This window comes from Heterodontus francisci, chromosome 21 (assembly GCF_036365525.1).
Source record: "Heterodontus francisci isolate sHetFra1 chromosome 21, sHetFra1.hap1, whole genome shotgun sequence".
NCBI classification, from domain to species: domain Eukaryota; kingdom Metazoa; phylum Chordata; class Chondrichthyes; order Heterodontiformes; family Heterodontidae; genus Heterodontus; species Heterodontus francisci.
This window is the reverse complement of record NC_090391.1, coordinates 31,539,344-31,553,107: the sequence shown is the minus strand read 5'-3', so window position 1 is coordinate 31,553,107 and position 13,764 is coordinate 31,539,344. Positions and strand designations below refer to the sequence as shown.

The 13,764-nt window shown below is 47.5% G+C and overlaps 1 protein-coding gene across 1 annotated transcript; it reads right to left on the bottom strand.

The window, feature by feature from the left end:
• Positions 1-11,135: 11,135 nt before the first annotated feature.
• Positions 11,136-12,970, bottom strand: LOC137381079 (probable G-protein coupled receptor 139). Its single transcript, XM_068053469.1, has 2 exons — positions 12,937-12,970; positions 11,136-12,046 (listed from the first exon to the last, which is right to left on the bottom strand). The coding sequence occupies exons 1-2, from the start codon at positions 12,968-12,970 to the stop codon at positions 11,136-11,138; spliced, it is 945 nt and encodes a 314-aa protein (XP_067909570.1).
• Positions 12,971-13,764: the final 794 nt, after the last annotated feature.

Sequence of the window (13,764 nt, the reverse complement as noted above, 5' to 3'; positions counted from 1 at the left end):
ATGCAAGTGTGGACCAGGGTGAGGCTGCGGTAATGGCCCATGCTGACAGGGGAGTAAAGGTCAAGATATGTTGGGTGGTGGCAATGCTCTGAGACAGCGGAAATGACAGAGAATGATCCTTTGATTGTAGAGGGTGTGGCAGGAGAGGGTGGAAAGTGAGGGCAAGGGGAACCTTGGCAAGGATCTGGAGGGGGGGGGATGAAAGGGGTAAGGGCCCAAATTCCTGCCTCCGTAAGTCCCGCTCCCAGATGCTAAAAGTTTTGGCCACACTGCACCCGCCGTCCTGTGCAGGCGTCCTCCCTGAACCGATGGCTGCCAAATGCAGCAGTGACATCTTCTCCCTCCCCCTTGACACCACTAAGTAACTGCTGGCTCTCCACCATCACGTGCCCCACACACCTCTTATAATTGGAGCACATGTTTCAAAGATGTCCATCAAAGCTGCCAGAAAATCCTTCCCAACACTAACCTCCACCTGGGACACAGGAAGAAGCTGGCAGTGTATCTCGTGGCACTTTCTGAATTCTGGGCTTCGTAATGCGGGAACCAGGGGATGTTTGGGGCACAAGGAACATGTGGCCAAGTAGAGGCCCATAAGCAAATAAATTCACTTTAAAAAGAAAGTTGGTTAAATACTTAAAGGGATTCAGTTGCAGGAGTATGGTAGATAGGCAGGTGAATGGAAATAATTGGAGGAGCCTGGTTATGGAGGGATTTGAACACAATTGCAAGAATATAATAATTAAGGAATTGAGAGGCTGGGAATCAATCTTAGTGAAAACGGGTGGATGGATGTCCATAATGTCGTATGAGATAGGTTACGGGCAGCAGAATTCTTGGATGAGGTGTGGTTTATGAAGGATTTTCACTGAGAGGGCAATACTGATGGCATTGGGATGGTTGAGTCCGGATTTAATTAAGCAACATATAAGAGTTCATACATCATATGGGTTGAAACAGCAGTGGAGGTGGACACAATAATGCTGCAGTTATTAGGCAGGATTAGTTCTGGAGAGGATGTGGGGATGAACTCTGTTCACCTTTAACTAGATGGCGGAGGTTTTGATCGGTTTTATTCCGCCTCAGATGCTGGCCAGCAAGATAAGGCAGTTAGTGAATAGAGTAAGAAGTTTGTCACAGAGAGCAAAAAAAAAACCCAAAATAACTTTTCAGCCTTCCCAAGATTGGATGGGTAATAACATTGAAACAGTGAAATATGGCCCTTAGATCGGATAGCAGAATATAGATAACTACAAGGACACCAACATCAGTGAAATTGAGAGAGCTAATTACCACAATATTAATATAGTTTGCAATCTTGAATAGAGGTAAGAGCCAGTTGCATAGATACACCAGTCACCGCAGCAAGGAGAGGAGAGAAAATGACAAGAGCAGTAATGCAGTTAAACATGATTTATTGAATTAAACATCTGAATAGAGACTTGCCGGAGAGACCGATAATAATGAGGATGGAATAGTACATTTTTAATAACCAAAAGTAATGACATCCAGTAATAATCTGTATAAACAAAGTCAAATGTCCAGAAAACATTATTTTAGCTTTTTTTAAGCTAATGTATGGCCAGAAGGGCTGGTAAAAGCAAATTTTAAAAATGGAATGAGATAAATATTGGAAAGGGGTTTTGCAGGTCTATGGGGAAAGAACAGTGCAGAGAGATAAATTGGATAGCTCTTTCAAAAAGCCAGCACGGACATGATGTTCCAAATGGCCTCGTCCTGTCCTGTCGGACTCGTATTCTTTGACAAAAGTAATTCACTGAATCCTTATCTCATATGTATATCTGATGCTCAACAGTTTTTGGCACAGCAGGCTAATCGTTACGTGTTATCCAATAAAGGAGAGAGGAGACCAGCAAATACAATGGAATGATGGGCCCAGTCGCATTGACAATATGTTTAATGGAAAATGAGGTCCTGCTGTGATCATAGGCCTCACCTGCTTTCAATCAGTGAATTGCAAAATGACTATTTGTTGTGAGGATATCGATGATGCTGGCAAGATCAGCATTACTTTCCAATCCCCATTTGGATCAAAGAGATGGTGGAATGTTATCTTGAGCCATTGTAGTCCGTGTCATTAATGCGTTCCAAAAATATTGTTACACAAGGGCTTTTGACCCAGTGGTGATGAATCAATGGTGATAGATGGCCAAGTGAAGATGCTGTGTGGCTTGCAGGAGGGGAATGTCGTGGTGATAGTGCTCTGTTCTCGAGTCCTAGCTGAATTCGACCGTTCCCGTCTCTCTTAACCACACTGATTCCAATTGTCGGGATCTAACTTCCACCCTGAGGGCGTGAAGTATTTATGACAAAATAATAAACACAAACAAACTAAAATTTGCCACGTGTTCTGCAGTTCACTTGTTTGGCACTTCACAATGCGCTGTAAATAAACATGAGGATCAGGATTTTAAAATCAAGACGTTCACAGACCATAGGCCTTTCCGACACTGGGTGTCCCCATCCGTCCCCATCACCCAACTCGTCTCCCCTCCTCCGTGCTTCCACCGCCGGCTCCCCCAGAGATTTGAATAGTCAAATTTAGAAGGAAGAAAGGAAAGGAAGAGGGTTTTAGCAATAAATAATCTGAGACAGTGACTGAGCCCGATGATGTTATGAAGGTGGAAATAAGCAGTCCTAGTGTTGGAGAGGGTTATGGTGTCGAAAGTTCTGAGCAGGGATAAATAGGGAAATAAGGTTAGAAACAGTCTTGCTCAGTCTCAGATCCTGATCAGGAAGAAAGATGGAAGCAATGTCTGGGGCCTGTAGAGGGAGCTCATGATGGATACTGGCTGTGACCCTCACCTGGTGCAAAAGCAACACTCATCGCTAACCCATTAAGGAACTTCCCATGGAATACAGATTACAGTCTGAGGCAAAACCTCCCAGGCGGAGTAGGGAGGATCTTTTGCAAAAACAGTACTGAGCAACACGACAGAGGTTAATCCTCCGGACTGCAAGGCATGGGAAAGAGCAATCATCTTTGTTCAAACACTTCGCAGGGCAGCTACAGCACAGTTTTCGCAACAGAGTAATGCCATCTGTGCACTATCACATCAAACACTCCCAGGCCAGTTGCAGCAGCGGGTTAGATTCAGAGTACTTCTTCCTCGACACTTTCCGTATCAAAGAATGTCAGGGCAGCTCCTGCATGGGGTTAACTACAGCGGAAAGCTCCTTCCACACCGGACCAACAAACACTCCCAGAGGAGGTACAGCACAAGGCTTACTGCTGTCTGATTGGGACTGCTGAGTAACAACAAGGTTGAGCTGACTGTAGGCTGTGTGCTGGAGGCCGCAGAACCTGCACTTGATGCAGAAATTGAAAGGAAGCCAGCGGTAATGCATAAGAACTGAAAGCTCATTGTGAGTTTGGTTGAGCATTGAAGCGTTTTGTAATGATTTTTTTTTTGAGGGAAAAGATTGGTCCAAAAGACCCAGGGTTGGGCTGGCTTATTTAGTAGTGGCACTCTGTGTTCTTTGACACCATTGAATAAGGAGCTCCCTCCCCACCCCAGCTACCCCAGGTGAAGACACCTCCCCACCCCGTCCACAACTCAACCAGAAGACCATCGACTGAATGTTCTCTGTCATTATAGCTGCGAAGATCATTTCCTCTTGGCTTCCCTTACCCTCAGCCTCTCCACTCTTGCCATAGCTCCTTACCACAAGTATTAGTCTTGCCAATATTTTATTATATTTGCTAATCTTATTTTATTTATCAACAAACATTGGGTGTGGCTCTTCTGACCCATGGCTTCTCTGTTCTCTCTGGTGTAGAGGTCTTCCTAATTGCAGCAGCTGCTGCAGTCACTCCCGTGGGCCCATCACGATTCAGGCTTTTAACAACAAGGCATGGGGTGAAGAATTATGCCAACCTTAATATGACAATCGAGGCTCGTGCAAAGGCAGTTGTTTCGGTTCTCGGGCCCTCGGCCATTATCGCAGCCTCACAAATGCATGAGCAAGCTATGATTTACCTGAAAGCCAAGTGGGCGGTGTCCCTGGTCCTGAACATGGGGCTCACCGTGGGTGGAACATACCTGCCAGTGGACACTCTGGGGGCCACAGCACAGCGGATTTTCTTAGCCAACACCCTGCACTACATTTCCAGGGAACTCCTTCTCCCCGACTTGCACCAGCTGTGGCAGGTGAGGTTGGGGATCACCTCAGTGCTGATCGCTCTTCATGTGAACAACCAGCGGTATGTCTACTCCTTTCACTGTCAAGTACTTTTGTAGCTGGCGTGGGTAGAGATCCCATTAGGCTATTTCAATTTAAAGTTCCAGGGGGCGACCTGTCAGATCTTCCAAACCTCGGACAGGGTGCTGTGCCACGCTAGTAATAGCTTCCGAAACTCTGCATGCAGCCAACTATACCTTGGCAGCCCAAGGTGTCACCGCTTCAAAATATGCCTGTGCCCTCTACATCTTCTCCAGTCGCTGCTCAGTCGGATCCAGAGGCCATGGTTTTCGGGCCTCCGGCCCGGAATGGGGCAGACTCATTCGAGAGAAAGACAGCGCAGTGCAAGCTGAAACATCAGAACCCGCACCCACTAGACATTGCAAAACAACCAGTCTTAACTCAGCCATAGACCTGATCCAGCGTAGACCACCTGCCCAGGAGTTGAGTTCCGGCGCAAGTAATATAGCAGCACGGTGCAGAGGTAGATGCAGAACCATCTACTGTGAAGGAGGTCTCTGAGCCTCCGCTCTGATTCCTTTCAAAGAGGTGAAGGCACCCCTCCTGTGAAGACAGCACTGAGTTACAGGGGCCATCATCTGGCGTGGGTCCTTTGGCTCTCAACTCAACCAGCAACGTCAGGACTTTGAGCCCTGTATCGGAGCCCTCTATTCCTCAGGCTGAAGGGCGGGGGAGCAACCCCTATAAATTTCATAACTCGCTTGGAGGTGGGCAGAAGACAAGCTGTGGTGGGGGTGCCTCTGAACAACCAATGGGATGTATTCCATTTGCCACTGGTCGGGTGCCGTGGGCGGGGTTGGGGGCGCGACCTGGGAGATTCAGCTCTCCTAGCCTGCCTGTTGCTGCCACCCGGTGTATAGCATACCCAAAAAGGCTATTTGAATAATAAATAAGGCCCCTTCGGCTATGCCTGTGGGCGCTGGCAGGGAAAGATATCTATTTCTGTCTCCACCTCTGGTCGCAGCTCTGGTTGGAATTCTGGAATCAGGATCATCTCTCTCCCCTGGGCTTCTCACTAGCCCAGGGACGGACGTGGAGGAGGCTTCTGAGAAATTGGCGCCCATTGGCACAGCTTCCCAATGGTGCCCAGGGACGACTCTCCCATCATCGACCCTGGTGGCGAGATCGTGATGGAGGCGGGACCAATTGGCACGTCCCGGATATTCATCCCACAGTGTGTGGTGGCAGTGTCAACTGCAAGCGGTGACTGCACAGAGGAGGATGGAAATTCAGTGTGGAGCAGGATATTTAATACATTGCCAGTGAGGCAGTGGACACCGGCATGCCCCCTACCAAATCTCCTCTCATCCCTATTGCGGAACTCCAGGGCATTCCTTGCTGCTCGCAGTGGTTGCAGCAATAAACTTCAGGTGGCCTTTTACTGCCGGTCGTTCCTGGCACTGCGCATCAGGTAGATCTCTCATGCTCTCAAGAAGGTGGGGAAGGCCGTGAATGTCACAAATGTTATGCGGTGCCGGTTTCATGCATTCCGCTATTGCGGGGTTGAGTGGCCACAAGGGAATGGATGCATTAAGTCCCTCTTCAACGTAAAGTGATGTTCGTTGGATCAAAGTACTTATGGCATAAAGATAACCATAGGCAGCCTCAACAACAATGATGAAGCTTTGATTCTTGCCCACAGCCCACCATAGAGCGGCAGAAGGTACACTTCCCTCCTTCCTTTTCCAGTCAGTCCAGAATCGTGTCTTCCATCAAGTGTTTGCAAAGGCATTGACCAAAAGGCGGGATGCTGAGGGTGGGTGCCTGGAGAGGGAGTTGTTCGACCTGGGGCCCTCTCTTGGTCAGGCTTTTATGGACCCGGCCCTGTGGCAGGCATGTGAGCAGAGCAAGGGTGCGTTAAGGAACCTGCAACTTGTCGGTACAGAGGTGTGTTTGAGAGGTCGTGGATCCAGATTCTCGAAGATTTGGAAACCGCCTCACTACTCTTCCACTCGCTGAGAAAAATGGTGGGGTTTCTGTTCGCAACTCATTGAGCTGTTGGCGACGATGGATCCTCCATCACGATTCAAAATGAATCCGTAGCTAGCATGGTATGTTCTTCTCTTCGGATCTATCCAGCGTGGAGGCACGTAGAATTGTTTGGCTCGCTCTGCTGAATGTCAGCCTGGTGGGTTCTGGGTGATGGGAGGCTCCTTTAATATGGCAGAATTTAACAGCACTCTCCACCAGTTCTCCAGGGGCAAATCCTCGTGGTTGGGAGAGCTGACCACAGAATTCCTTTGGGTGTTCTGGGATGTCCTGGAAGGTGATTCCACACAGGTCCAGGAGGAAAGCGTGCCATGGAGATGCACGTCTCGTGGCACAGGGCAGTCATCATTCTTCTGCTGAAGAGGGGGATCTCTGCCTACTTAAGAAATGGTGCCCAATCACCCGTCTCAGCACAAATTATACGTAATTTGCCCGAGCTATGGCTACAGGGCTGGCCTCTGTGCTGGCTCAAACGCTAACCAGTCCATCTAGGGCAGTATATATTTGGTCTGGGGCCTGATCCAACTTTCACAGAGGACTGATTTGTTGGTCGCCTTTCTATTGTTCAGCCAGGAGAAGGCATTCGGCAAGTTTGATTACGACTATAATTACAGAGCACTGGGTGTGGTTAGCCTCTGGTCACATTTTGTAGCCTGTGTCTGGCATTTGCCTGCCACCGTAGAACGTCTTGTCAAAGTTAACAGTTTTTGATGGCGTCACTTTGCTTTTGAAGAGAATTACATCAGGGATGTCCCATGTCCAGTCAGTTATATACCATCTGTGTAGACCCTTTTCTGTGCCTGCTTCGCAGGAGTTTGGAGAGTTTGGCTCTTCGTGGACTGAGCATGCAGGTCGTCTTCTCATTTTATGCCGATGACGTGGTCCTCAAGGTGATAGATCCCGTTGACTTTCACAGGATGCACGAGTGCCAGCAGTTCTTTTTTGCTCCATCCTCTGCGAGAATCAATTGGGAGAAATATTATAGAATCCTTGTGGGTCATTGGTGGGTGGATTCCCTGCGGGAACAAATAATGCCTTTTGCTTGGAGTCCCACAAACCTCCTCAGTCAGGCAGTCCACCTGAGGCCTGCAGAGGAAGCCTAGCTGTCAAACTGGTAGGAGCTGGAATCGAAAGTCACCACGAGGCACTGGATAGGACTTCCCTGAGTGATTTCCTACTGTGATCAAGCACTGGTAATAAATCAACTGCGGGCCTCAGTGCTGTGGTACCTTTTGGCCGCTTTGGCCGCTTTGGTCTTCCCCCTGCATTTGCTACCAAGATCCAAAAGAAGCCTGCTGATTTCCTCTGGGGCTAGAGGAAACACTAGGTATCTGGCACAGCCCTGAGTCGCCCGATTGAAAAGGACAGTCTGTCACTGGTGTGCATCTCTCTGTGGTCGGCCGTGTTGTCATCAGGCAGTGAGTGGCTTCCCTGGTAGATGTCTCTCTATTCAGGAATGTTCCCCCTTTACGTTTGGGACCTGGGGTGGAAGGCTGCAACGCACTGCCTAAGGAACCTATAGAGATACCTGAACGACAAGCGTCCTCCCAAATGGTGTACGTTGGTAACATATTTTATTCCACCATAGGCGCTGCCATTATGAGGACATGCAGCTCCCAGCAGCAACCATTATCCACATCTCTCTGATGAAGTTGCCTGTCTTTCACCGTAATGTATTCAGAGTCTGGAACATGGTCGGCTCCAGTCATGGCGCACCCCCACCAGTGCAGTAAAGGGCTCTGGCTGCCCAGCAGCTGCTTCTGGTGATCGATCGACAGGTGAAGGAGTTGCGCACGTCTCTGGGGCATCCCTCACTGCAGGTGTCGAGAGGGTACAGGAGTCAGAAGCACTCCCAGCAGAGATGACCACGGCCCATAGATCACCCAGAACTGCACATTGAATCCTGACCTCAAATAAACCCTCGAGTGTTGGTCCCACACTACCTGAACCACCCCTCAGAAATGCTCTCCATGCGTGTAGGGTTTTCCTGCACAGGATGATCTGTACACTGTCCACTTCCTCACCCACATTTGCCATCTGAGCATGTTGTGGCGGACCGTGGTGCCATCTGGCAGCATGGGGAATCCCATCTGAAGGACTTTTTGTACGTGAGTCCTCCCTAGTTCCTTCGCGGATCTGGGGTGGAGAGTGCTTCACTGGGAAGTCCCATGCAATATTCCTTTTTCGAAGCTTCACAGACTCCTTGTAATTTCAGTGTTTTGGACGAATCCGTGTACCTTGGAGTATGCGAGTCAGAGTCTCTCTTTGAATATTCAAGAGAGCTGTTTTTCAAGTTTTGCCTGCACGCCATTACAAGCTCCTGATCTTTGGACGCCAGGTGGTGAGGGTGGTGGGTAGCGAGGTGGATCTCCTAGTTAGTCTGCTCCTGGGCCTGGCCAAGGTGGTGACTCAGAGATCCAGTCGCGGGCCGTCGGGTGTTAAGAACGTTCTGATTGCCTGCTCCTCCTCTGACAATAAAATCGTACCCATGTTCCCAAGGAGGGGGAGCATGCAGTTTCCACAAGTAAATTGGATGTTTTCCATGACCATTGTCACTGCAGGCGCTGAAGTGCATCATAGACATGGAGAATGGTATTTTTATTTGTGTTTCATTTATTGTTCTGTATTTAATAACATTATTTATTGAGAATGCACATTAATAGGGCTTGGAGAATATTTCCACTCGACAACGAAGGGTTAGATGCAGAGTAGATCTCCCTCTACACAAAACTAAGGAACAGTCCTAGAACTGGTACAGCACTGGATATATGCAGAATAAACTCCCTCTCCACTGTCCCATCAAACACACCGAGGGCAGAAGCAATACGGGTTAGATACAGGCTATATTTTTTGACAAACACAGTAAGGAAGGACAGGGTGTGAGAGAGGGAAAGGTGGAGAGACGGAGGGTTGAGAGAGGGAATGAGGAGAGAGAGAGAGATTTGGAGCAAGAGACGGACTGTTCCATAAAGTAAGAGCAAAATACAGCAGCAGAGAGAGAGAGAATTTGAGGCAGGGAAAGAGAGAGCAGAAGGCTGAAAGAACATTAGAGCAAGAGACCGAAAGGAAGCTAGACATAGAAACAGAGACACAGGCAATAAGAAAGGCAGACAGAGATGCAGAGATAAATTGTTAGAGAGGGTGAGAAAGAAGCAAGTTATATTGATATAACGCTTTTAAGTTAGTGAGTGGTGAGGCAATGGAGGGATTTGAAAATAAGGATGAGAATTTCAAAACCAAGATTTTGCTGGACCGGGAAACAATGTAAATCAGCGAGGATAGGCATGAAAGATGAGCTGGGTTTTGTGCAAGTAAGGACACGGCTAGCAACGATTTGGATGACCTCGTGTTTAAGGAGGGTAGAAAGTGGGAGGCCAGCCAGGGTACATTAGAATGGGTTTCTAGAGGTGGGCTAAGGTGGTTCTGTCGGGAGATGTTAAAAAGTTGAAAATATGCCATCTTAGCGTTGGCACAAATATGTGTTCTGCAGCTACCTCAGGTTGCAGACAATCTGGTTCATCTTCAGACAGTTGCCAGGTAGATCAATGTCGTCAGTGACTTGGAAACCGAGTTTTTGTTTTTAGATGTTCCGCCTTCCCAATATTTAAATGGAATACATTTCTGTTCTTCCATTGCTGGATGTCAGATAAGCAGTCTGATAATTTATTAACAGTAGAGATGAATAGAGAGGTGGTGGTGGTACGTTCGAGCTGTATGTTTTCAGCGTAAGTGTGGAAATTAGCAGCGTACTATCAGAAAATGTAGCTGAAGGGCAGCATGTATACAAAAATACGTGGGGGATGAGGATAAATCCTTGGAAGACACCAAAGGTAAAGGTGTAGGGAAAGGAAGAATATCCACTGCACGCGATTCTATGGCTACGATTAGATAGATAAGAATGGAATCAGGTGAGAGCAGTCCCAACCAGATGGACGTCTGTGGAGAGGCGTTGGATGATGATGGTGTGGTCAGCAATGCGAAAAGTTGCAGACAGGTCGAGAAGGATGGCGAAGGATACTTCACTTTCGTCGCAGCCATAAAAGGTGTCATATATGACTTCGATAAAGGCTGTTTCAAGTACTGTGGAAGGGGTGGAAACTTGGCTAGAGTGATTCCAAAATGATGTTGTGGGAATGATGGCCATTCGATTTGTGAGGCTGCAAGAAATTATAGGAATATGGGTGGGGAAAGGGGTTAGCACTAGAATGGTGCATGTGAAGTAAATACCAGGTTAAGGGTCGTATTTCTTTTTATCAGAGGTGTGATGATGCAAATTTCAAGACCAGAGGCACAGAACATGAGGAGAGGAAACGGTTAACAGTATCAGCTGACAGGCCAGCCAGGAAGAAACATGGCCCACTCCAGACCAGCAGCCACCAAGCTGAGGCGTCCTGGGATTACGGCTACTGTGCAGAGCCCGGGTCCACTGCCTCACCCAGGGTCCCATGTCCCTGCCCGAGCCCCTCAGCTGCACTCGTCCAGACGTGTATCTCCCGCCCATCACCTGCTGGTGCAGGGAGAGAGAGAGATAGCAGTAACAGGTGGAAAGAATGGAAGGGAGATAAGCTCATTAAAGAGTCTCCAAAAGAAAAATAATCAACTCACACTAGAAGATATCCAGCAAGTGCAGCATTTTGGCTTTTCCAAGAGCATTTTTCTTCTGAGCAGATGTGAGGTGCTCAAAATCGAACCAGTGGAGTTAGAGTCGAGACTGTGGCCGCAGTTTCGCAATCTGTCCTGCGGCGGGTGTTCAGAAATTCCTCCTGCCTCCTTACTCCTCCCACCACCACCCCGACCCCGATCCCAAAACTAGGGGTACTTACACATCCCCAACGTTTCCTGGTATCATTCAGTTGATTGAAGGCTGGGACAAATATTATATTCATGGTTTGGAAACACTAGGATCCGCCTTTTGGCTGCTCTCAATTGTGTTGTTTATTCATTGATTGAATAATTAATGCGACTGGATATTTCACCACGGTCTTGACCTGCTCTCTGAACTTGGACTGTGTCACACCATAAATAAACGTGTTTGTGCAGCAACTTAAAACCTGAAGCATCCATCCGACTTGTTGAAAGATATACTGGGAATCATTGTAATAATTGTTATTTGTCCCTGCAATGTTATAATATAAGAATTCTATAACATTTACCAGCCACAGAAGTATGAAGCTGCCAGATATGGTGAAGAGTAAAATCACAGACTTCCTTCTGCTCTCCATTTCTGGGTCACTGTGATTCTCTCCTTTGTTCCGACCCCTCAGTTCCTTACGGACACGGCTGACCACTAAAATGTGTCTGACTGTCAGAGCATTGAGCAACAAAATTAAAGCAAATGGGAGCAATGGTGTTAAAACTACATCAAACCAATCAAATCCCACCCATCCGGGATCAGTAAAATAGCTTAGTTTTGTAGAACAGCCCCATGGCACATTGTCGATTATTTCTCTAGGTTCATATGCAAAATAGAAGGGAGAATTTCTTAAACAGAGCAGAATGCAGGCTGTTGCTAGAATCACAGCTGCAGTTTTCTTTGTGCAATATTTCGTTTTCAGCTTCTGGCAACAAATGGCCACAAATCGATTAAAGGAGAAAGTGACAGTGAACCACACAGAACAGTCTGTCGCTGCACATATCAGGGCACCGATAAGACTACACACAGGGGTGATGTGCAGGAAAGATCCCAGGAAATAATAATAACCAATCCTGAATAGTATGACTTCAGTGAGAATGACCAACAGATCCGCCGTTGCCATGGCCACCAGATAGCGTGTGGTGCAGGTGGAGAGGCCACATTTTCCCCGGGACAGGATCACAATCGCCAGTAAATTAACTGTAAGACAGAAAAGGGAACAGAAGACTGGAAATTACTGACCAAACATTCTCCATGTCTGACCCAGGCAGTAAGGATAGGATTTGTACTAGAGAGGGTACAGAGGAGATTTGCCAGGATGTTGACAGGATTGGAAAAAATGAAGCTATGAGGAAAGACTGGATAGACTGGGGTTGTTCTCCTTGGAACAGAGAAGGCTGAGGGGAGATCTGACTGAAATGTACAACATTTTGAGGGGCCTGGATAGAGCGGAGGTGACGTGCCTTTTTACCTTCGTGAGTGAGGAGGGGGCATAGATTTAAAGTGATTGGTAAAAAAGCTAACGGGAGATGAGGAAAATCTATTTCACCCAGAGGGGTGGTAATGATCTGAAACACACTGACTGAAAGCGTAGTTGAGGCAGAAACCCTCAACGCATTCAAAAGCAGTCTGGATATGCAACTGAACCGCCCTAATCTGCAGGGCTACGGTCCAAATGCTGGAAGGTGGGATTAGAATGGGCGGATCGTTTTTCGACCCCTATAGACACGATGGCCCAAGTGCCCTCTTTCTGTGCGTTACACGTTCTATTATCCTATGATTTTAGCATCAAAGTTAGATGGATTGGGAGTGGGTTACATGTTAAGGATTAAAAACCTCAACCTGGACCCCAACTCATCTCTCTTGAGCTCACTTCTGGGTTCAGCAGAATCTGGAAAGGGGACAAACAAGCGTTCCCAGTGGGCGGGTTGAAACTTAAATGTTTTTATGAGGCCGGATGCCTCTGATTTAATTCATTTTACACTTTTCACTGTTATAACACAAGTGACATAACATTAAAACTGTGACTGCAATCAGGACAGTTACCTGCTACTGGTATGAACTGCTCCCTCGGGATTGGACTCCTTCACACTGGCGTCCCAGCTTCTGTAGGATCGGACTCATCACCCCTGAGATATGACTCCTATCCCTGGATTGGGCCTCCTTCCAGGCTCAGACCAGCTCTCCCCTGGCCAGACCACCCTCCGGGATTTGGAAGCTTTCGGAATTACGTTCCCACATCCTGTCTTGGATCAGACACTGCCCCTGACTTCTTCCACTAACCGGAATCGGAAAATGATGTCGGATACGCGACCCCTCCCCCGGCTTGGGGGTCTGACATCCAGCTCCCAAGCACTAGCTCACCCTCCTCCACTCCCAGTGACGCTGTTTCAGACATCCACCATTAGTCCGACCAACAATATAATGACTAATTGAAAAATGCAGCACTATTCCTTATTGATTTCAGGAGATCAAGGTTAGAGATCTCAGAGTAGGATGTGGAAATTGAATTGAAATCATAAGTGACCAGAAGCTCAGGTGTACGTAGATTTGTGTAGTTAGATTTTCGTTTGACTTGATTATTTATGTACTGCATTTAGTAGCACATGCATTAGCATGGGCGAGGCAGTGGCGTGCTGGTACTGTCACTAAACTAGTTCTCTCGGGGACGTGAGTCCCAATCCCACTATGATACATCGTAAAATGTGAAATCACATAAAAACTAGTCTAATGCCGATTGTTGTAAAGACAACCATCTGGTTCACTGCTGTCTTTTACGGAAGGAAATCTGCTGTCCTTAACTGGTTTGGCCAATCTATAACTCCAGACCCTGTGGTTGACTCTTAATTGCTCTCTGAAATGGTCCATTATGTCAATCAGTTCAACAGCAATTAGGGATGGGCAATAAATGTTGGCAT